Source organism: Bos grunniens, chromosome 11 (genome assembly GCF_055505025.1).
Source record: "Bos grunniens cultivar Pamir isolate PY7600 chromosome 11, Bosgru_T2T1.0, whole genome shotgun sequence".
Classification (NCBI taxonomy): Eukaryota; Metazoa; Chordata; class Mammalia; order Artiodactyla; family Bovidae; genus Bos; species Bos grunniens.
Genome location: NC_141175.1, coordinates 104,480,140 through 104,504,809, shown reverse-complemented (window position 1 = coordinate 104,504,809; position 24,670 = coordinate 104,480,140). Strand labels below are relative to the sequence as shown.

General features: G+C 42.1%; 1 protein-coding gene across 1 annotated transcript in view; it reads left to right on the top strand.

Moving 5' to 3' along the window:
* Positions 1-4,273: 4,273 nt before the first annotated feature.
* The window catches only part of C11H2orf92 (chromosome 11 C2orf92 homolog), a 41,063-nt gene continuing 20,666 nt past the window's right edge, over positions 4,274-24,670 (top strand). The window contains exons 1-5 of the mRNA XM_086328116.1: positions 4,274-4,379; positions 8,192-8,254; positions 17,974-18,070; positions 18,244-18,278; positions 20,626-20,709. Coding sequence (XP_086184242.1) covers positions 4,274-4,379; positions 8,192-8,254; positions 17,974-18,070; positions 18,244-18,278; positions 20,626-20,709 — 385 coding nt within the window. The remainder of the gene's footprint in view (positions 4,380-8,191; positions 8,255-17,973; positions 18,071-18,243; positions 18,279-20,625; positions 20,710-24,670) is intronic.

The window sequence follows — 24,670 nt, the reverse complement described above, 5'->3', positions numbered from 1 at the left end:
CAAAAGTAGGAAGTCAAGAAATACCTGGAATAACGGGCAAATTTGGACTTGGAGTACAGAATGAAGCAGGGCAAAGGCTAATAGAGTTTTGCCAAGAGAATGCACTGGTCATAGCAAACACCCTATTCCAACAACACAAGAGAAGACTCTACACATGGGCATCACCAGCTGGTCAATACTGAAATCAGATTGATTATGTTCTTTGCAGCCAAAAGATGGAGAAGTTCTATATAGTCAGCAAAAACAAGACTGGGAGCTGACTGTGGCACAGACCATGAACTCCTTATTGCCAAATTCAGACTTAAATTGAAGAAAGTAGGGAAAACCACTAGACCATTCAGTCAGTCAGTCAGTCAGTTCAGTCACTCAGTTGTGTCCGACTCTTTGCAGCCCCATGAACCGCAGCATGCCAGGCCTCCCTGTCCTTCACCAACTCCCGGAGTCTGCCCAAACCCATGTCCATTGAGTCGGTGATGCCATCTATCCAGCCATCTCATCCTCTGTCGTCCCCTTCTCCTCCTGCCCTCAATCTTTCGCAGCATCAGGGTCTTTTCAAATGACTCAGCTCTTCGCATCAGGTGGCCAAAGTTTGGAGTTTCATCTTCAACATCAGTCCTTCCTATGAATACCCAGGACTGATCTCCTCTAGGATGGACTGGTTGGATCTCCTTGCAGCCCAAGGGACTCTCAAGAGTCTTTTCCAACACCTATGACCTAAATCAAATCCGTTACGATTTTACAGTGGAAGTGACAAATAGATTCAAGGGATTAGATCTGATAGAGTGCCTGAAGAACTGTGGATGGAGGTTCATGACATTGTACAGGAGGCAGGGATCAAGATCATCCCCAAGGAAAAGAAATGCAAAAAGGCAAAATGGTTGTCTGAGAAGGCCTTACAAATAGCTGTGACTAGAAGAGAAGCAAAAGGCAGAGGAGAAAAAGAAAGATGCACCCGTTTGAATGCAGAGTTCCAAAGAATAGCAAGGAGAGATAAGAAAGCCTTCCTTAGTGATCAATGGAAAGAAAGAAAGGAAAACAATGGACCGGGAAAGTCCAGAGATCTCTTCAAGAAAATTAAGGGATACCAAGGGAACATTTCAAGCAAAGATGGGCACAATAAAGGACAGAAATGGTTTGGCCCTAACAAAAGCAGAAGATATTAAGAAGAGGTGGCAAGAATACACAGAAGAACTATACAAAAAAGATCTTCATGACCCAGATAATCACGAGGTGTGATCACTCACCTAGAGCTAGACATCCTGGAATGCTAAGTCAAGTGGGCCTTAGGAAACATCACTACAAATAAAGCTAGTGGAGGTGATGGAATTCCAGCTGAGCTATTTCAAATCCTAAAAGATGACGCTTTGAAAGCACTGCACTCAATATGCCAGCAAATTTGGAAGACTTAGCAGTGGCCACAGGACTGGAAAAGGTCAGTTTTCATTCCAATCCCAAAGAAAGGCAATGCCAAAGAGTGTTCAAACTACCGCACAGTTGCACTCATCTCACATGCTAGTAAAGTAATGCTCAAAATTCTCCAAACCAGGTTTCAACATATGTGAACTGTGAACTTCCAGATGTTCAAGCTGGATTTAGAAAAGGCAGAGGAACCAGAGATCAAATTGCTAACATCCGTTGGATCATCAAAAAAGCAAGAGAATTCCAGAAAAACATCTATTTCTGCTTTATTGACTATGCCAAAGCCTTTGACTGTGTGGATCACAACAAACTATGGAAAATTCTTCAAGAGATGGGAATACCAGACCACCTGACCTGCCTCTTGAGAAATCTGTATGCAGGTCAAGAAGCAACAGTTAGAATTGGACATGGAACAATGGACCGGTTCCAAATAGGAAAAGGAGTATGTCAAGGCTGTATATTGTCACCCTGCTTATTTAACTTATATGCAGAGTACATCATGAGAAATGTTGGACTGGATGAATCACAAGCTGGAATCACGATTGACAGGAGAAATATCAATAACCTTAGATATGCAGATGACACCACTCTTATGCAGAAAGCAAAGAAAAACTAGAGTCTCTTGATGAAAGTAAAAGAGGAGAGTGAAAAAGTTAGCTTAAAACTCAACATCCAGAAAACTAAGATCATGGCATCCAGTCCCATCACTTCATGGCAAATAGATGGGGAAACAGTGGAAATAGTGACAGACTTTATTTTTGGGGGCTCCAAAATCACTGCAGATGGTGACTGCAGCCATAACATTAAAAGACTCTTGCTCCTTGGAAGAAAAGTTATGACCAACCTAGACAGCATATTAAAAAGCACAGACATTACTTGGCCAACAAAGGTCTGTCTAGTCAAAGCTATGTTTTTTCCAGTAGTCATGTATTGATGTGAGAGTTGGATTATAAAGAAAGCTGAGCGCAGAAGAATTGATGCTTTTGAACTGTGGTGTTGGAGAAGCCTCTTGAGAGTCCCTTGGACTGCAAGGAGATCCAACTAGTCCATCCTAAAGGAAACCAGTCCTGAATATTCATTGTAAGGACTGATGTTAAAGCTGAAAGTCCAATACTTTGGCCACTTGATGCAAAGAACTGACTCATTGGAAAAGACCCTGATTCTGGGAAAGATTGAGGGCAGGAGCAGAAGGGGACTTAAGAGAATGAGATGACTGGATGGCATCACCGACTCAATGGACAAGAGTTTGAGTAAACTCCAGGAGTTGGCGATGGAGAGGGAGGCCTGGCATGGTGCAGTCCATGGGGTCACAGAGTTGGACACGACTGAGCGACTGAACTGAAGCAGGACATACTTGCAGCATTTGCGTTCATAGGGTGAGTGTTCTCTTTCTATAGGAGATTTTAGGTCATTTGGGGGCCATTGTGTTTCCTCTCCACCAAGACATGTAGCAGAAGCCAGAGAATCAGTGCCTGGGCTTAGGACTTCTTTTTACATTTACCGGAATTTGAAGCTGGACATGTTCTGTCTTCCAGTTATGCTGAGGATGTGAGTTTTGTCTTGTGGTATATGTTATTTTTGTTGTTTTTGTTTTCTTGAAGATATTTTAGGGAAGTAACATTTTTGCTGCTTCAATTACCTCCTGTTACGGGTTGAATTCTGTCCCCACCCCAGATGTATATGTTGATGTCTTAACACCAGTAGTTCAGAAATGAGGTGCATTAGGGTAGACTATAATTCAATATGACTGATGTCCTTATAAGAAGAGAAACTTTGGACACAGGTGATTGTGGAGGGAAGTCACAAGGAGAAGACAGCTGCCTACAAGCCAGGTTGAGAGGCCTCAGAAAGAACCAACTCTGTCTCAGACTTCTGGTCCCTGGAACTGTTAGATAATAGACTGATGTTGTTTAACCTCACCATTTTGTGGAACTTTGTTAGGGCAGCCCCAACAATCCAGTACATCTGAGCTACTCAGAATTCGACTCTATAACTTTTTCTGTAACTTCTCCCTCCATCCCATCCCCTCCTCAGATTTCTTTCACCCTGTCACTGCATACAAAGCAGGACTGGCTACATAACTTGTAGGACACAGTGTATAATGAAAATACAGGAAGGAAAAGTACAGTTAAAGGTGCTAAAATATAAAGACATTTTCCCCCTTTGGAAATACTTTAATCTTATGAAATGTAATAGGGGAAATAGTGACATATGAGTGACAGCATCAACTTATATTTTTATTTATAACATTTTTGGTGCTATACTTCTGTTAAAGAAGAGGGCAGCAGAGGATGAGATTTAGGTAGCATCACGGACTCAATGGACATGAGCCTGAACAAACTCCAGGAGATAGTGGAGGACAAGGAAGCCTGGTGTATCATAGTCCGTGGGGTCGCAATGAGTTGGACACGACTTAGGGACTGAACAACAACAACAATTCTATTATGTGATGCAATAAATAACGATACTTTTGTAATGTGATATGTTGATTTGTCCTAAGATTTTTCTGGCTATTCTAGCTACTTGCAGTTCATTTAAGTTGATTTAATTGAGTTTTTGTCAGTTGCAATAGAAGAGTTCTGGTTGCCTCCAGGAGGCGGTGCCTGGGGATGAAGGAAGGCAGTGCAGAGCCCAGGAAAGTGAGTGGAGAGGCTGTTGCCTTATGGCGGCCTCTCCCTTTCCGGTCCTGGCCCATAGACACCGCCCCCTCCTTCCCACCGTGCACCTGCCCAGCCCCTTGCTTCCGTTTCCGGGCGTGACGTCACAGACTGTGGGTTCTGAAGTATCCTGGAGTTAAAGGCTGTTGTGTCTGAAGTGTTTTGGGAGATTGCTCCTCTGTAATGGTACACAGACAATGGCAAAGAAGAGGGAAGCAGAGGCCCTCTTCTTTGTTCTCTTCCTGGATTACTGGCAAGGTGCAGAGCCACCCCCCCCGCCCCCACCTTTCCATCTGACCAGAGGCGCCACCCGAGGTGTATTGTGGCAGGTGGAGATGCGCGTGAAGACTCACCGTGAGCCTGAGTCAGGCAGGAGACGGCGCTTGCCTCCCATGGGTGCTGGAGTGAACGCAGGGTTTCTCCTCGCTCTACCTGCTTGACCTCCCCGGATTTATCTTAGGGATTCTTTGCCAAGGAGAAAGGAGAAACGTTAACAGTATTCCTAACTTTGCACATTACTCAAAATCCAGAGCTCCGTGCGAGAGTAGCATACTTGCACATTTTAACTTTTCCTTGTGAAAAATTTCAAACAAACAAAAAATTCAAACATGTACAAAAGGAGAGAGATTAGTATTAATATAGTGAACCTATATGTGCTAATCAGTCACATCTTGTTTTGTCTATCCCCTCATATACACACACACACACAGTTTTATTTTTTAAATTTTTATTATTTTCACACTATTTTTTTTCCTTAATTTACTTACCTTTGATTGAAGGATAATTGCAACATTATGTTGGTTTCTGCCATATAGCAACATGGATCAGCCATAAGTCTACATTTGTCCTCTCCCTCTTGAGCCTGTCTACCACTTCTCATCTCATCCCACCTTTCTAGGTTGTCCTGGAGCCTGAGTTTGAATTCCCTGAGTTTTATAGCAAATTCCCATTGGCTATTCACACACTGTACTTTAAACAACAGCTTGATATATTGGTCACATAACACAAAATACACCCTTTACAGTGTATATTCATGGGGTTGTGAGCCACCACTATCTAATTTTAGAACATTTTCAGCACTCCCCAAAGTAATATCAAACCCACTTGCTACCAATCCCCATCCCCCATTTTCCACAGCCCCTGGCAACCACTAACCCACTGTCTGTCCTACGGATTTGTCTATTCTGGGTATTTGTATATGGAATCACACACGATATGGTCTTTTGTGACTGGTTTGTTTCATTTAACACGTTTTCAGGGTTCATCCACATGGTAGCATGCCTCAGGAATTCATTCCTTTTTATGGTTGAATGATATTCCATTGCATGGACTTACCCCATTTGGTTGATCCATTTATCAGTTGATGGACGTTTGGGTTGTTTCCACCTTTTGACTATCTGAATAGTGCTGTTATGAACATCTTATGAGTGTGGCTTTTTCAAAGTGAACATTAGATTTCCATGCTCCACTTTTAGGATCTTATTGCAATTGGAAGCACTTGTGCTATTTACTAAACTGATTGGCTGACCACATTCTGGGACATTCTCTCAATGTAAAGAAATTGGGTCTGTGGAGAAAAGCAGTAGACACAATCCTTATGATGGAGGAAACTACAGTACTGTTTTCCAAAAATGCAGTAGACCAAGAGTACAAAACAGTGTCATCTGTCATGAAGGACAGAAGTACATTATACAGCAGTCAATCAGGGGTGAATTCAAGGAAAGGGAAGATAGTAACTCCTCTTGTTCTTGTTGTTGTTCAGTCATTAAGTCCTGTCTGGCTCTTTGTGACCCCATGGACTGCAGCACACCAGGCTGCTCTGTCCTCCACCATCTCCCCTAGTTTGTTCAAATTTATATCCATTGAGTCGCGCATACTGTCTAACCATCTCAATCTCTGCCAGCTCCTTCTTTTGCCTTCAGTCTTTCCCAGCATCAGGGTCTTTTCTAATGAGCCAGCTCTTTGCATCAGGTGGCCAGAGTATTGGAGCTTCGGCTTCAGCATCCGTCCTTCCAATGAATATTCAGGGTTGATTTCCTTTAGGATTGACTGGTTTGATCTCCTTGCAGTCCCAGGGACTCTCAAGAGTCTTCTCCAGCACCACAATTTGAAAGCAACAGTTCTTCAGCGCTCAGCCTTCTTTACTGTCCAACTCTTACATGCATACATGACTACTGGAAAAACCATAACTTTGACTATAGGGATCTTTGTTGGCAAAGTGATGTCTCTGCTTTTATTTTTTAATGTCCCTGCTTTTTAATACACTGTCTAGGTTTGTCATGGCTTTCCTTCCAAGAAGCAATCATCTTTTAACTTTGTGGCTACAGTCACTGTAAAGGGTTTTTGTGAACAAATATTTTAATGCATGGGCTTACTTACACTTCCACCTTAGTGATTCTTAGTGATTCACAGCTGTCTCAGCAAGAGGAAAAATTTTGTTCCCTTCATTCACCAAAAAGCCATCATATCCACGCACTATTAACCACTAGTCAGCAATTTCCCTGCAGAGTGGGGACCTGTCATGTGCACATACTACTCAATGTCTTTTCAGACTGTGAGGAAACCATGAGGTAGAAGTTCAGATTCTTGAGGAAACTTCATAAATACTGTGTGGAACTCAGAACGGGGTCAGGGGGTTGGGCACTGTGCCCTAAAACACTTTCATTAAAGCACAAGTTTCTCCTTCCTGATGGGTTTGCCCACTCCTTAGGGGCCAGACGGAGAAGGTGATGGCACCCCACTCCAGTACTCTTGCCTGGAAAATCCCATGGACGGAGGAGCCTGGTGCGCTGCGGTCCATGGGGTCACTAAGAGTCGGGCACGACTGAGCGATTTCACTTTCCTTTTCACTTTCATGCGTTGGAGAAGGAAATGGCAACCCACTCCAGTGTTCTTGCCTGAAGAATCCCAGGGACAGAGAAGCTTAGTGGGCTGCTGTCTGTGGGGTCACACAGAGTTGGACACGACTGAAATGACTTAGCAGCAGCAGCAGCAGCAGGGGCCAGAAAAAGGGGCTGACCTTGAATCAGGAAAGTATGTCACAGACATCATGACCTCCAAAAAGAAAAGCCTGATATTGTGCTCAAAGGGCTTCCACAGTGGCTCAGTGGTAAAGAATCTGCATGCAATGCAGGAGACGTGGGTTTGATCCCTGACTTTGGAAAATTTTCTGGAGGAGAAAATGGGAACCTACTCCAGTATTCTTGTCATAGAAATCCCATGCACAGAGGAGCCTGGAGGGCTACAGTCTGTAGGGTCGCAGAGAGTGGAACATGACTGAGGGACTGAGCACACACACGCATAGCTCAAAATCTCCCCAGGCTGTTACAGTCTTTTTGCACCATTAATTCATGTCCTTGACGTAGCCACATGTGGGTCAACAGGAGTCTTAACACCCATTCATGCTGTCCCAGGGGAGATGGCTGACCTGGTCCATCTCTGGTTGCATCTTCATTTTTTCAATCCTGAATGACAACATCAGGAATTCCTTGTATTTATCAAGTCAAATTAGGATAACCTTAGGCCCTTAAGCCCCTCCTAAATACAAAATCCTCAGGATCAGTGCAGAGTATGCAGCAGGATTGTTCCCTTTATTCCAAAACAAGAAAGCATCACATTTCCAGAATGGTCAGGCACTGCCCATTGACCTCATTACTTGTGGAGGGGAGACTTTTTGTTGAATATCTCCTGAGACGTGTGTCCATTTGTCTCCGTTCCTCCCACAACTGAGTACTGAGCATACCCTTGCTTGGAACCAGCTCTGTTTACTGTCGTCCATCATAGATAATAGCACAGAGTTGGGATGAAGGGTGAGCATTCTTAGTCTGAAGGTCACATTGGTGAATTTCCTCCCCCTCCGCACAGCCCTCCTGTGGTCCGTAGCTTTCCCTCCAGCCTCAGAGGAGAAAACCACATCCCACGGAACCTCACTGCCCAAGGTCATGCAGTGTTCAAATGTCATACCAGAACCCAAGTCCAGTGCTCTCCCTCTAGAGCAGGCCAAGTGCGGGATGCTCCTCTCAGAATACCATCCCAGAGAGTGACGATTTCAAAAGAATCACATGCAGCTCCTAAGTGAAATACTGACTCACAGCTGAGGCTTATTTTCCCCACAGGTTCAAATGCTGAATCTTCATCACATTCAAAAATTTTGGACAAAGGACTGGCTAAACTCTTTGGTAAGTACCTCTCTCATGTGAAATGGTCAGGCTGTATTTGAAGAGTCTTATGCTTGTCCGTGGTGGTCTCCTGGATAACCTGCCCCTGCTGCTGCTCTGATGGGAAGGAAAGTGCTTTGCCTTGAGGCTAGAACAGATTTTCTAGATGTCAGAATCTCAAGATTTATTTAATCTCAAATTAAATAAATCATTGAAGATAAATAGTTGGAAAGGATTGTGCTCCTTAAAGAAGGGTCTATGTAGCAGTAGCAGGGCCCCCATCAGGGAACTCTACTGGAAATGCAGTGTCAGACCCCAGCTGAGACCAGCTGCGTCCATCTGTTCAGAGGATTTTTGCTTGTGTTAGGGATGGGCAGGGCTCCCTAGGTAGCACAGTGGGAAAGAATCCATCTGCCAAGCAGGAGACATAAGTTCAATCCCTGGGTTGGGAAGATCCCCTGGAGAAGGAAATGGCAACCCACTCCAGTATTCTTGCCTGGAAAAATCCCATGGACAGAGGAGCCTGGTGGGCTACAGTCCATGGGGTCACAGAGAGTCGGACGCAACTGAGCACAGCACACAGGGATGGGCAAGGCCCCACGGCTAAGATAATCCTCCTTCTAGGTACTCAGCCCTTACTGCACATGAGAATCCTCTGGGGAGATTGGTAGAAAGGGACACCCAGGCCCACCTCCAGTGATCAGATTCCTTGGTTTGGGGTGAGACCCTTTCATGAGTAGTTTTCTAAGCTCTTCAAGGGATTCTGTGCTGGGACTTACTGGTCTACTCCAAGCCTCTCACTTAATATTAGAGAAAATCTGAGGTTTAGGGAAGTCATCTTTAGCAGAGCTGAGACTGACGAAAAACACTAAAAATCACAGTCCTCTGCTGAAAGAAGCCGTCTAGATTCTAGAGAAATCTTTCCTCTCTGGCAGCTGTGTCATCATGAGTGGACACTGAGAGTCGTCTCTGGTCTGAGAAAGAGCTCCCAGGTGTGTAAGTGTTGATGCTTCCTCTGGGTTAGGAGCTGGGAAGGGGGACTTCTGTCTACACGAGATGTGGATTGTTTTTCCTGTCTCATGTCAGGAATTCTAAGTTTGGCCTTTTCCCATGTGTGCTATTACAGAAGCTTCATTAAATCTTCACTGTCTGGCTGATTGATCAATGGTCTGTGACCATGATTGAAGGGCTTTCTCCATGGCTCAGCGGTAAAGAATTTGCCTGCCAATGCAGGAGAGGGGGGTTCAATCCCTGGGTTGGGAAGATCCCCTGGAGGAGGAAATGGCAACCCTCTCCATCTCCAGTATTCTGGCCTGGAAAATCTTATGGATAGAGGAGCCTGGCGGGCTACAGTCCATGGGTTGCAAAAGAGTTGGACATGACTTAACAACTAGACAACACCATATATGTACATATACACACCCTGTAAGTTAGGAATATGGAATTAACAGATACACACTAATATATATTAAAATAAATAACAAGGATTTACTGTATAGCACAGGGAACTATTGGACTAGGAAATGGCAACACACTCTAGTAGTCTTGCCTGGAGGATTCCATGGACAAAGGGCCCTGGCGGACTACAGTCCATGGGGTCACAAAGAGTTGGATATGACTGAGCGACTGAGCATGCACACAGGGAACTATATTCAATATTTTGTAATAAACCTATATGGAAAAGAACCTGAAAGAAATATGTATAACTGAATCACTTTGCTATGTACCTGAAACTAACACAATATTATAAATCAGCTATACTGCAATTAAATTTTTTTTAAAAGGGAAGGAGAAATTAACGTATTTCCAACATGTAGCTATGAAAGAGTACTAACACTTTATAACTGTGGGGACTAAGTAGGGGCTGCCGTATCTGACTGATACCTTATGTCTATGGACAGGAGAGACCTTGAGGGGGACCTTATTAAATATTGTTGTCAGCTGGATTCAGAGCTCAGCCTGCCGGACAGGGCCCACTGCTTTCTCCTGCAGGCCACTCAAACTCGCGTCTGTCCTCTGCTGCCTTGGCTGAGCTGACTTTCCTCTCCCATGTGCTGCTGACCCTTGTCTCATTGCTCTTGGGTGGCTGCGTTGGTGTGTCTGGGCTTGTCTCTGTGTATTTATGCCTCTCCTTCGTGTCTGAGTGGCTCAGGGACACAGACCAGGAGGCAGATCTGTCCTCTTTGTTTTGTTTGCTTTAAAATATTTTATCATTCATTCAGTGCCTACTATGTATGTTATACAGAGTTTATTTGTCCAATTTATTTTCTTATTCTTTTTAAAACATTAGCCATTTTATATGTATTTTTTTTTAATTTATTTACTATTTATTTGGCTGCATGGGGTCTTAGCTGTGGCATGTGGAGTCTTCCATCTGCGTTACAGCAGGCGAACTCTCAGCTGCAGCACACGGATTTAGTTCCCTGACCAGGGGTTGAACCTGGGCTCCCTGCATTGGGAGTGCAGAGTCTTAAGCACTGGGACACCGGAGAAGTCCTATTTGTACAATTTAGATTTCAAATGTTTATTTTGACCTTGTTAGTTTGAAGTTAGACCACATTTCACCTCCAAACAGTGCTACTAATAGTAAGCCATTTCCCATGTAGGTTCATAAACAGACAATCACCTTATGCACGTCCAGCTTTATGAGCTATAACTGATACATAGTATCATGTAAGTTTAAGATGTAAATGTGATGATTTGATACATTATACATTGCAAATTCAGTAACACCATAGTGTTAGCTAATTCTTCCATCATGTCACATAATAACTATTTCTTTTTTTGTGGTGAGAACATTTAAGATCTACTGTCTTGGCAACTTTCAAGTATCTGATATAGTATGATTAACTGTAATGACTACACTGTATTTTAGATCCCCCAAACATACTCATCTTATCACTGGAAGTTTGGACTCTGACCTATATCTTGCCATTTCCCCCACCCCTGACTCCTGGCAACCACCATTCTACCTTCTGTTTCTGTGAGTTCGACTTTTAAATTCCACCTATACATGAGATCACATAGCATTTGTTTTTCTATCTAACTTATTTCACTTAGCATAATACCCTCAAAAATCCATTCAGGCTGTTGCAAAAGGCAGGATTTCCTTCTTTCTCATAGCCGAACAATATTCTATTGTGTTGTGTGTATAAAACATATTACCTCTTCTTTATCCATTCATCCACTGATAGACACTTAGATTGTTTCCGTATCTTGGCTATTGTGAATAATGCTGTAATGAGAGTGAAAAAGTTGGCTTAAAGCTCAACATTCAGAAAACGAAGATCATGGCATCTGGTCCCATCACTTCATGGGAAATAGATGGAGAAACAGTGGAAACAGTGTCAGACTTTCTTTTTTGGGGCTCCAAAATCACTGCAGATGGTGACTGCAGCCATGAAATTAAAAGACGCTTACTCCTTGGAAGGAAAGTTATGACCAACCTAGATAGCATATTCAAAAGCAGAGACATTACTTTGGCAACAAAGGTCTGTCTAGTCAAGGCTATGGTTTTTCCTGTGGTCATGTATGGATGTGAGAGTTGGACTGTGAAGAAAGCTGAGCGCCAAAGAATTGATGCTTTTGAACTGTGGTGTTGGAGAAGACTCTTGAGAGTCCCTTGGACTGCAAGGAGATCCAACCAGTCCATTCGGAAGGAGATCAGCCCTGGGTGTTCTTTGGAAGGAGTGATGCTAAAGCTGAAACTCCAGTACTTTGGCCACCTCATGCAAAGAGTTGACTCATTGGAAAAGACTCTGATGCTGGGAGGGATTGGGGGCAGGAGGAGAAGGGGACAACAGAGGATGAGATGGCTGGATGGCATCACCAACTCGATGGCCGTGAGTCTGAGTGAACTCCGGGAGTTGGTGATGGACAGGGAGGCCTGGCATGCTGTGATTCATGGGGTCGCAAAGAGTCGGACACGACTGAGTGACTGAACTGAACTAAACTGAACTGAACATGGGAGTGCAGCTATCTCCTTGAGATACTGTTCTCATTTTCTTTGGATGTATACCCAGAAGTGGGATTACTGAATTAAGATAGTTCTATTTATAATTTTTGAGAAACATCCATATTGCTTCCCACAGCAGCTGTACCAATTTACATTCCCACCAACAGTGCACAAGAATTCCCCTTTGTACACGTCCTTGTCAGCACTTGTTATGTCTTGTCTTTTTGATGAGAGCCATTCTAACAGGTGTGAGGTGACATCTCATTGTGGTTTTGATTTGCATTTCCCTGATGGTTAGTGGTGTCAAGCACTGTCTCATGTATCTGTTCATCATTTGTATGTCTTCTTCAGAAAAATGTGTCCCATTCCTCAGCCCATTTAAAAGCTAGATGGATAATTTTTTTTGCTATTGAGTTGTATAAATCCTTTATATATTTTGGATATTAGCCTCTTAACAGCTCTGTGATTTTCACATATTTTCTCCCACTCTGTAGGTTGCCTTTTCATTTTTTTGATGGTTTCTTTTGCCGTGCAGAAGCTTTTTAGTTTGATGATGTCTCATTTACTAATTTTTGCTTTTTTGTTGCCTATGCTTTGGATATATCCAAAAAATTGTTGCCAAGACCAATGTCAAGAAACTTTTATTCTCTGATTTCTTCTAGATTTTAAAAAATGAATGAATGAATGAATGAATGAATTTTTGCCTGCATCAGATCTTAGTTGCGGCATGCAGTATCATTTGCTGTAGCACTTCATCGTGGCACTCAGGCTTCTCTTTAGTTTGGCATGGGCGCTTAGTTGCCCTGTGGTTCTTTAGCAGCTATATAGTTTTAGTTCCTTATGTTTAAGTCTTTAATCCATTTTGAGTCAAATTTTGTGAGTGGTGTTAGTGATCAAGTTTCATTCTTCTGCGTGTGATTATCCAGTTTTCTCAACACCATTTATTAAAGGACTGTCTTTTCCTTGGCTCCCTTGTCAAATATGAGATGACTGTATACGCTAGGGTTTATTTTGGCTCTTGATTCTGTTCCATTGGTCTCTGTGTCAATATGTATAATAGTACCATACTGTTTTGATTGCTAGAGCTTTATAGTGTAGTTTGAAATCAGAAAGTGTGATGCCTCTAGCTTTGGTCTTACTTCTCAGGATTGTTTTCGCTATTTGAGAGCTTCTATGGTTCCAAATGAATTTTAGGATTGTGAAAAAATGCCACTGGAATTTTGATAGGGCTTGCATTGAATCTATAAATGGCTTAGGGTTGTGTGGACAATTTAATAATGTTAATACTTCTCATCCATCAACACAGGATATATGTCAATTTGTTTGTGTCTTTAAATTTATTTCATCAAAATCTTGTACTATTCACTGTATAGATAGATCTTTTACCTTCTTGGTTCATTTATTCCTAAATGTTTTATTGTCTGTGATGCTGTTGTGAATGAGACTTTTTTCTATATTTCTTTTTCAGATATTTCATTGTCAGTGTACTGAAATGCAACATAATGTTGATTTTGTATCCTGCAACTGTATTGAATTTGTTGATTAGTTCTAACAATTGTGTGTGTGTATACGTGGAGTCTTTAGAATTTTTCTGTATATGATCATGCATGCTAAATCGCTTCAGTCATGTCCAGTTCTTTACAACCCTGAGGACTGTAGCCTGCCTGTCTCCTCTGTCCATGGGATTCTCAGGGAAACATACTGGAGTGGATTACCATGCCCTCCTCCAGGGGATCTTTCCAACCCAGGGATCCAATCTGTGTCTCTCACAGATGCATTGACAGGCAGGTTATCACTAGCACCACCTGTCAACTGTGAAAAAGGAGATAATTTTACTTTTTCTTCTATGATTTGGATGCCTTTTGTTTCTATTTCTCGCCTGGTTGCTCTGGTTAGACTTCCAGTACTATGTTGAGTAGGCACGATAAGAGTGGCCACCTTTGTCTTGTTCTTAATCTTAGAGGAAATGTTTTCAACGTTTCATGGTTGAATATGGTATTAGCTATGTGTTTGCCACATAGAGCTTTTATAATGTTGAGATATGTTCCTTCCATACACAATTTGGTGAGTGTTTTTATTGTGGGATGATGATGTGTTTTTTCAAGTGGTTTTTCTGTATCTGTTGAGATGATCATGCAATTTTTGTCTTTGATTCTATTAGCATAATATATCATGTTTATTGATTTACATATGTTGAACTATCCTTGCATCTCAGGGATAAATCCCACTTAATCCCCTTGCTTGATCCTTTTCATTTGCCATTGAATTCAGTTTAATATTTTGCTGAGAATTTGACATTTGTATTCATTCATCAGTGATACTGGTCTATAGTTTTGTTTTTGTTTTGTAGTATTCTTATCTGGCTTTGGTATCAGAATAATGCTAGCCTCATAACATAAGTTTGGGAGGGTTCCTGCCTCTTAAATTTTTTGTAATATTTTGAGGAGGATTGGCATTATTTCTTCCTTGTTTGGTAAAATTCAACAGTGAAGCCATCTGGTCCTGGGCTTTCCTTTGTTGGAAAGGTTTTGATTACTGATTCAGTCTCCTTATTCATTATTTGGTCTATTCAGATTTTCTATTTTTTTCATGATTCAGTCTTAGTAAGTTTATTGCTAGGAATTTATCCATTTCTTCTACGTTCCAGTTGATATATATTGTTCATAGAGATTTCCTATTATTCTTTGCATTTCTGTTGTATTAGTAGTAATTACTACATTAGTAGTAATGTCTCCTCTTTTTTGATCTTGAGTCTTCTCTGTTTTTCTTGGTTGGGTTAGCCAGAGGTTTGTCAGTTTTGTTTATCTTTTCACCAAACTGACTCCTATTTCTGGTAAAATTTTCTGTTATTTTTCTGGTATCTATTTCATTTACTTCTGCTGTAATCTTTGTTATTTCCTTTCTTCTTCTAACTTTGGGCTTACCTTGTTCTTCTTTTTCTAGTAACTTAAAACATTTTTTTTAAATTATTATTTAAAACTATTTTGGCTGTGCCATGTGGCTTACAGATCTTAGTTCCCTGACTGGGGATTGAACCTGGGCCCCTGGCAGTGAAGGGCTAACTCCTAACCAGTGGACTGCCAGGGGATTCCCCTTTTCTAGTTTCTTGATATGTAAAGTTAGGTTGTATTTCATTTCACTTTATGTCATTTCCACTTTTATGGAGATATAATTGACACATAGCGCTGTATAAGTTTAAGGTATAGAGCATAATTATTTGATTTACATGCATCATGAAGTGATTATCATAAGTTTAGTGAACATCCATCATTTCATAAATACAAAATTAAAGAGGTAGAAAAAAATTTTTTTTCTCTTCATGAGAACTCTTGGACTTCCCAGGTGGCTCTGTGGTAGAGAATCTGCCTGCCAATGCAAGAGATTCAGGAGACAGGTTCCGTCCCTGTGTCGTGAAGATCCCCGGAGAAGGGAACGGCAACCCACTCCAATATTCTTGCCTGGGACATTCCATGGACAGAGGAACCTGGCGGGCTATAGTCCATGGGGTCTTGAAGAGCTGGCCACGACTGAGTGACTGAGCACAATCTGTATATATGTATGCACACACACTATACCTTCTTTATCCATTTATCTACTGATCGGCACTTAGGTTGTCTCCATGTCTTGACAATGAACATAGGGGTGCATTTATCTTTTCTCATTAGTGCTTTTGTTTTCTTTGGATCAATACCCAAGTGTGGAGTTGCTGGATTGTATGGTAGTTCTGTTTTTAATTTTTTCCCATACTTTTTTCTGTAGTGACTACACAAATTTACTTTCCCATCAACAGTGTATGAGGGTCCTTTTCTCCACGTCCTTGCTGACACTTGCTGTTTGTTGTCTTATTTATTTGGCTGTGTTGGATCTTTGTTGCTGCGTGCAGACGTTTCTCTAGTTATGGCAAGCAGGGGCTACTCTCTAGCTGTGAGCAGGGACTTCTCACTGTGGCATAGCACGGGCTCCAGAGCTTTCAGGCTTCAGCAGTTGCCTACGTGGGCTCAGTGGTTGCAGCTCCCAGGCTCTAGAGCACATGCTCAGTAGTTGTGGCACACGGGCTTAGTTGCTCCGTGGTATGTGAAATCTTCCCCGACCAGGGGTCAAACTCGTGTCTCCTGCATTGGCAGGCGGATTCTTTACCACTGAACCACCAGGGAAGCCCTTGTTGTCTTTTTGACAATAGCTATTCTGACACGTTGAAGTGATATCTCATTGTGGCTTTGATGTGCATTTCACTGACGCTTAGTGATGTTGAGCATCTTTTCACATGTCTGTTGGTCATCTGTGTGCCTTCCTTGGGAAAAAAATCCAGTCAGGTCCTCTGCCCATATCTGCTCCCAGGACAGGAGGTAAAGGAGTGTGGAAGTGCAGCCCCAGCATTACCTTTGCATCCATCTGAAGGTCTAAGAGTCTTCCAGGGTCCCAGGGGTCTTTGGAGGAGATGTGCATGTCCCACTGCCCTCCCTCCTGCCAGGGAGGGTGGAAAGGAAGTGTTTTTCTGAGGTCTGGTTCCTTTGGCTCTAATCATAATTAGGCATGAAAGGAGGTGAAAGTGGCTGGTGATGGAATGCTGTGGAATCTGTGGCAGATATCTCTTTTTTCTGTCACATACTAACATCTTTGTTTTCTTTGTGTTTTATGTCTTTCTTCTTCCTGCATATCATTCCACTTGCACAGGGTTCCAATGAGCAGAAAGCAAGCAATTAATACTAGCTGATCTGGGCAAGGGGGGGGTCTTTTTTTTTTTTTTTTTTTAAGTTTTATTGATTGATTTTTGCCTGTGCTGGGTCTTCGTTGCTGTGTGGGCTTTTCTTTAGTTGTGGAGAGTGGGATTACTCTATAGCTGTGACGTGCAGGCTTCTCTTTGCAGTGGCTTCTCTAGTTGCGGAGCACAGACTCTAGGGTGTGCGGGCTTCGTTGGTTGTGGCACCTAGGCTCAGTAGCTGTGGTTCCCGGGCTCTAGAGCACTGGCTCGGTAGTTGTGGTACATGGGCTTAGTTGCTCTGCGGCATGTGGGATCTTCCCAGATCAAGGATCGAACCTGTGTCTCCTGCATTAGCAGGTGGGTTCTTTACCACTTAGCCACCAGGGAAGCCCTGGGGGTTCTTATAAGTAAGATGATGATCAGTAGTTTCCAAATACTTGGGCTTTGTTGCATGGTCCTCACACTGGCACTGTGTGTTAAGTGCTTTTACAAACATCGTTTTATTTACTTTTCACAAACATTCTATGTATTAAGTGATCATGTGCCCATCCTTCCAGTGAAGGAATAGAAGCTCAGAGAGGTGGAGTTATTTGCCCAGGATCACATCTTGGTAAACAATAAAATCAGGATTTGCTTCTAGGTCTGTGCCAAAAAGGGTCTCACTGTGAGAAGGTTTCTGGGAGAGGCATTAGGTTTCAGTGGCAGAAAATGATGTGTATCTTGTGGAAACAGGGAAGAGTTTGTTCTTATAAAGGGACAGCTTGGGGACAGTCTTGGAGGAGGGGAGAACGGCAGCAGCAGGAGCAAGAAGAAAAACTATGACATTAAATATAATGAAATCCGGGGCAAAATTTGTAGTTGCATATTTACAGAGGATAGTGTTTCCTGAATCAACCATCTAGTGTAATCACAATGATTCAGAAATGCTTTAGATAGACCAAGTTCCCCTTTTTAAGACAAGGCATTGTGTTGCATTTGCATCATTTATTCACCATATTTGTAGACTACTTGAGGTACTTACAGAACAGAATATGCTAATCCCAGATTACTGGTATTAACATACCTTTCTTTGCTTCACTTGAGATGAAATTCTACTGCAAGTGTTTTCCAAAGTTCCATTAGAAGAAACAAGAAGAACAGCAGACAGATCAATTACAAAGAGAGACATGCAAGAAAGCAAGTATATGTCTTTAAAACTCTAAGTACACACATTTCTAAAGGCTGATGTACCGGCCAGACCTCTTATTATTGCGCTGTGCTTTACTGCTTTTGGCACATACTGTGTTTTTACAGATTGAAGGCTTGTGGCAACTCTTCATTGATCATGTCTCTTGGTGCCATTTTCCCCAACAGCACGAGCCCATTTAGTGTCTCTGCATCACATTTTGGTAATTGTCACGATATCTCAAACTTTTTCATTATGATTGTATCTGTTATGGTGGTCTGTAATCAGTGGTCTTTTATATTATTACTACAACTCATTGAAGGCTCAGATGATGGTTAGTATTTTTTAGCAATGAAGTTTTTTAAAATTAAGTGCATGATTTTCTTAGACAATGCTACTGCACACTTAATGGATTACAGTGAAGACATAACTTTTACACACACTGGAAAAAAATCCTGGTGACTCGCTTTATTATTACATTAGCTTTATTGAAGTGGTCTGGAATAATTCAACCTGCAATGTCTCAAGGTGTGCCTGTATTGTATTATTTTTACTCCTCTAGCATTTTAGCATTCCTTAAACCGGGTAGGTATGGGGCAAAAACAAATTGAGATACGGAAGAAAGAATTGCTGCCTATGGAATTTATGGTCTTAAGTATGAATCGCCTTGTATTTAGGGGTGATCCCTGAAGTTTAAAAGTCAGACAGGTTCTCTCACTCTGGAGGCTGTTCAGGGGACAGGAACTAGACTTTCTAGTGGTGTCCTTTATTTCTGGTAGAATTTGTAATGACTCTATTCAGCAGCCCTTCATAGTTTAGGGCGCATGTGCTCCACTCACTGGCTTCTGAGAAGGAAGCCCTCCCACATCCCTTCCCATCACTGCCCCCATTGTAGCCACTGGAAAACATTTGCACTGAGAAGCCAAGCTGATTTCTCTGTTCACACTGATGCTCAAATGCGAAAGCTGAGGGAAAGAAGCTGGTCACAAATGCCCAGAACATGGACATTAGCCCAAATCAGACAAGGGACTGAGAAATCCTTTAAGGTGACACTGTGTGCATTAGGATAATATTAAACTTAGGTAATATTTATTGGAATAAGCCAGGCATGCATGCCATGTTGAAATTGCAAAGCTGTTGGCAAACCTGTTTTATAACTAACACCCCTCCTGGTGCATTTTATAAACCACATGATTAAATCAATGAATTTGTACTGTGTAATAGTGATGGTGTGTCCCGCACAATATCTTATTATGCCATTGACTGACACTGTGTGTTAAACACATTTTAGAAAGTGCTTGAGTGTGTCTATTCCTAGTAATCACCAGTGTCTCATGAACAGAGATATGGGCATTTGTCATTCACTGGATCATAGTAGTCATACTTTAATCATTTGGCATGCATGAGGTAGGCCTTCCTATTGATTATTTCTTTGTAGAGTTGAAAGTTGCCATGTGCACAGATTACTCAATGGCTATGCAGATTATGAGGAAACCATAAGAAAACTGGTGTTATCGCTGGTTTTGAGTTAAAAGTTCATATTCTTGCAGACACTTCATGAATGCTCTGCGGCATTCAGAATAGATGGCTTCTGTGGCCTGAAACACCTTCATGAGGGCACAAATATAGCCTCCCTGATAGGTTTGCCCTCTCCACAGGGGCCAAAGAAAAGGATTGACCTTGATCTTGAATCAAGAAAATGTGTTCAGACCCTGAGACATCACAACCTTCATTAAAAAAGCTTGATAATATAGCTCAAAATCTCCACAGGTTGCTATAGTCTTTTGGCACAATTAGCTCATGTCCTTGATGTAGCCACATGTGGGTCAGTAGAAGTCTTAACACCCATCCATGCTGTCTTAGGGGAGATGGCTGACCCAGTCCATCACTGTTTGCAACTTCATTTTTTTCAATCCCAAATGACAACTTCAGGAATTCCTTGTGTTTATCAAACAAGTCAAGTCTGGATGACCTCAGGCCCCCAGGCCCCTCCTAAGTGTAAACCTACAGTGAGGTTTAGTACAGAGGATGCAGCAGGATTGTTTTCGTTCTTCCAAAGCAAGAAAGCATCACATTTCCAGAATGGTCAGACACTGACTGTTGGCCTTATTGCCTGTGGAGGGGAGAGTTTTGGTTGAAGAGCCACTGAGACGTGTGTCCATCTGCCTCCCTTCCTCCTACAGCTGAGCACTGAGCATACCCTTGCTTGGAACCAGCTCTGTTTACTGTCGTCCATCACAGATAATAGCACTGAGTTGGGATGAGGGGCGAGCACCCTGAGTCTGACGGTCACATCGGTGTATTTCCTCCTCCTTCCCACAGCCCTCCTGTGGTCCACATCTTTCCCTCCAGCCTCAGATGAGAAAGTCAAATGCCACAGAACTTCACTGTCCAAGGTCAAACAGTCTTCAAATGTCATACCAGAACCCAAGTCCAGTGCTCTCCCTCTAGAGCAGGCCAAGTGCAGGATGCTCCTCTCAGAATACCATCCAAGAGAGTGTCGATTTCAAAAGAATCACACACAGATCCAGCAAAAGATTGACTCACAGCTAAGCTTTATTTTCCCATAGGTTATCCTTCACGAAAGAGCTCAAGAGAAACCGACTTTGCACTGAGTTCAAATAAGCGAGATGAACATTTGGCTAAATTGTTTGGTAGGTATCCCTCCCATGTGAAATGGTCAGGCTGTGTTTGTAGAATCTCATGCTTATCTGTGGTGGTCTCCCAGATAACGTGTCCCCGCTGCTTTGATGAGAAAAAAAAGTGCTTTGCCTTGAGGCTAAAACAGGTTCCCTGGATGCCAGAATCTCAAGAAATTAAGCAAAACATAGAAAATAAACAGCTGAAAGGATTCTGCTCCCTGAAGAAGGTCCCATGTAGCAGTGCAGGGCCACCATCTGGGAGCATTGGAAGTGCAGTGTCAGACCCCAGCTTGGACCCGCTGTGTCACACCAGTCTGGATGAGGTCCCCGGGTGACTTCTGCACGTGTTAGAGATGGCAAGGCCTTGAGGCTGAGACAGACTTTCTCCCAGGACCCTAACTGAGCATGAGAATCTCCTGGGAGATCATTAAAAAAGAGACAAGTGATCAGGTTACTTGGGGTGGGATGAGATGTTTGCTTAAGTAATTATTATAGCTCTCCAGGTGATTCTAGTCTGGTACTTATTGATCTCTTCCAAGCTCCCCTGTAACATTTGAGAAAAACCAAGGCCTAGGTAGAAGATTGGAGAAGGCAATGGCAACCCACTCCAGTATTCTTGCCTGGAAAATTCCATGGACAGAGGAGCCTGGTGGGCTGCAGTCCCTGGGGTCATGAAGAGTTGGACACGACTGAGGGACTTCACTTTCACTTTTCATTTTCCTGCATTGGAGAAGGAAATGGCAACCCACTCCAGTGTTCTTACCTGGAGAATTCCAGGGACGAGGGAGCCTGCTGGGCTCCCGTCTATGGGGTTGCACAGAGTTGGACACGACTGAAGCGACTTAGCAGCAGCAGCAGATAGAAGATGGTGGGGGTAGGAAGTTCTAGGAATACATCTCTTAACCAAAGCTACACCTGAGCTGGGAAGAGCTATCTTAAGCAACTAATTTGGAGCTGCTGCTGCTGCTAAGTCGCTTCAGTCATGTCTGACTCTGTGCGACCCCATAGACGGCAGCCCACCAGGCTCCCCCGTCCCTGGGATTCTCCAGGCAAGAACACTGGAGTGGGCTGCCATTTCCTTCTCCAATGAATGAAAGTGAAAAGTGAAAGTGAAGTCCCTCCAGTCGTGTCCGACCCCTAGCGACCCCATGGACTGCAGCCTACTAGGCTCCTCCATCCATGGGATTCTCCAGGCAAGAGTACTGGAGTGGGGTGCCATTGCCTTCTCCAATGTATGAAAGTCATAAGATATCAATTGAACACTTGCATTGTCCTGAAGAGCCTAATACATTTTAGTGAATTTCAGTGTTCCATGTAGAGTCTACCATTCTCCACCCTCCAGCCCCATGGCAGGTACCCAGGTGGTTGGCAGCCCACATTCTCAGTGTGCTTGCTGGTGCCAGAATGGGCAATTGGGAACCTTTTCCTTCAAAAACTTGAGTGTATGTTGATCACTGCCTTTGATCACTGAGGGCTGGCACTGAGGCTTGTAGTCGTTTCCCTTTCATGACCTGAAGAGGCTTCCAAGAAACTCTGTCAAGGATGAAAGAGATGGTGTTTTTGTTTTTCTCCTTTGGAAATACAGACACTTAAGGCTAGCTTTGTCAGGTCACTGAGTGACAGCAGACACAGGGAGCTGGAAACTCGGAACCCAGACACAGTAAGGAATACACACTTTGCCGGAACAGTTCAGAGAGGCCAAACTAAGCCTTAGCCCAGCTAAGGCTGTAGCCCTTGAAAGCAGAAACTGGCCATCCCTGAGGACTGGGAGAGGTAGATTTCCAAATTTATCAAAATATAATACTCAGCGTGTTTAGCTCTCAACAAAAAATTTTACAGAACATACAAATAAACAGGATAGAATGGCCCCTTCACAGGGTGAAAAAAAAAAGAAATGGATAGAACTCATCCCTGAGGAAGCCTAAAAATTGGAATTATTCATCAAAGATATTAAATTAACTGTCTTCCGTATGTTTAATGAGTAAAGGGAATGATAGACAAATAACTTGCAGAAACCAGGAAAACAAGGTTTGAACAAAGTAGGAATATCAATAAGCAAATAAAATTATAAAAAAGAGCCAAATAGAAATCTGAAGTTGAAAAGTACAGTAACTGAAATGAAAAACTCACTGGAGGGATTTGACAGCAGATTTGAGCAGACAGAATTAAGGATCCTTAACTTTGACCTGGGACATTTGAAATAATCCAGTCTGAGAAGGAGAGAGGAAAAGATGAAATGAATAAACGGAGCACAAGAGACCATGAGACACCATCAAGAATACCAGCATACATTAATACACCTTAGAAGTCCCAGAAGGAGAAGCGAGCAAGAGACCAAAAATGTCAGGAAGCAATGCTCTAATAAAGCTTCCCAAATCTGATGATTATTCACATTCAAGATGCTCTACAAACTCCGGGCTGGGTAAATGGAAGAGAGCCACGCTAAAGCACCTTATAGTCAAATTGTTGAAACCAAAAGACAAAGAGAATCTTGTGAGCATCAAAGAGAGAAGCGACTCATTATGTACAAGGGATCCTCAATAAGATTAATGGCTGACTTCAACACAAACATCTTGGAAGCACGAAGCAGAGATATGACATAACTGAAGTCCTAAAAAAAAAGTACTGTCCCCCAAGAATTCTGTATCTAACAAAACTATTCTTTGATGATGGAGGGGAAATCAAGACATTTCTGGGTAAACATAAGCTAAGAGATCTGCCCTGATAGAAATACTAAAGAGAGTGCTTCAGAGTGAAATGAAGGAATACTAGACAGTAACTCAAAGCCATAAGGAAAAAATAAAGAACGCTGGGAAAGGTGACTATATAGGTAAATCTAGAAGCCAATGTTATTGTCATTTTGGTTTGGTTTGTGACTTTCCTCTTTTTCTAGTATGATTTAGAAGACAAGTGGGTAAAACAATCTATGTAATAGATTTATAACAAATGTTTGTGACAAGATTTATAACAATCTATGTTAATAGGCATGCAGTGTCCATAGATGTAATCTAGGATAATAACAACATAAAAGGGGAGGGATAAAGATGTATTAATATATGAGCAGTGTGTTTGTATGCTATTGAAACTAAGTTGGTACTTTAGGTTGTTATAAGTTTAACATCTTAATTGCGAGCCTCGAGGTAAATATGAAGAAAATTTAAAAATACAGAAAAAGGTATGAAGGTGCAATCAAAACGTAACATTGCAGAAAACCAAAGAACTCCCAAAGAAAAGTAGTAATGGACGAACTGAGGGATAAAAAATATATAAGTGGAAACAAATAGTTAGATGGCATTAGTAAAGTCTTCCTGGTCAGTAATCACATTAAATGTAAATGAATTAGATGCTCATTAAAAGGCGCAAAGTAGCAAACTGGATAGAAAGAAAGGATCTCTTTGCTGTCTACAAGGACTCAGGGCAAAAGGATACAAAGAGGTTGAAAGTAAAACAATGGAAGAAGGTATTCCATGCAAATATTCACCGAAATAATATAGCTGGAATGGCTAAAAAACAGATTTCAGGTAAAAATGTTTACAAGAGACAAGGAAGCACATACACTGATAAGAATTTCAGTACAGAAAGAGGACATAACGGTCATAAACACATATGTACACAGCAGCAGAGCCCCCAAATATATGAACCAATAATGGACAGACTTGAATGAAGAAATAGTTCTACAATAATACTTGGAAACTTTAATATCCAAGTTTAAATAATAGATAAGACTAGATAATCAATAAAAAATAGAATACTTCCCTGCTATAAGCTAATTAGACCTAACAAACTTATACAGAACATGCCACCCAACAACAGCAGAAAATACATTCTTATCAATTTCGTATGTAATATTCTCCAGGATAGACCATATGTCGGCCACAAAACAACTCCTGAATACATTGAAAAAGGTTAAAATCATATAAAGTATCTTTCCTGATCACGTTGGAATGAAACTAGAAATTTATAACAGAAAATT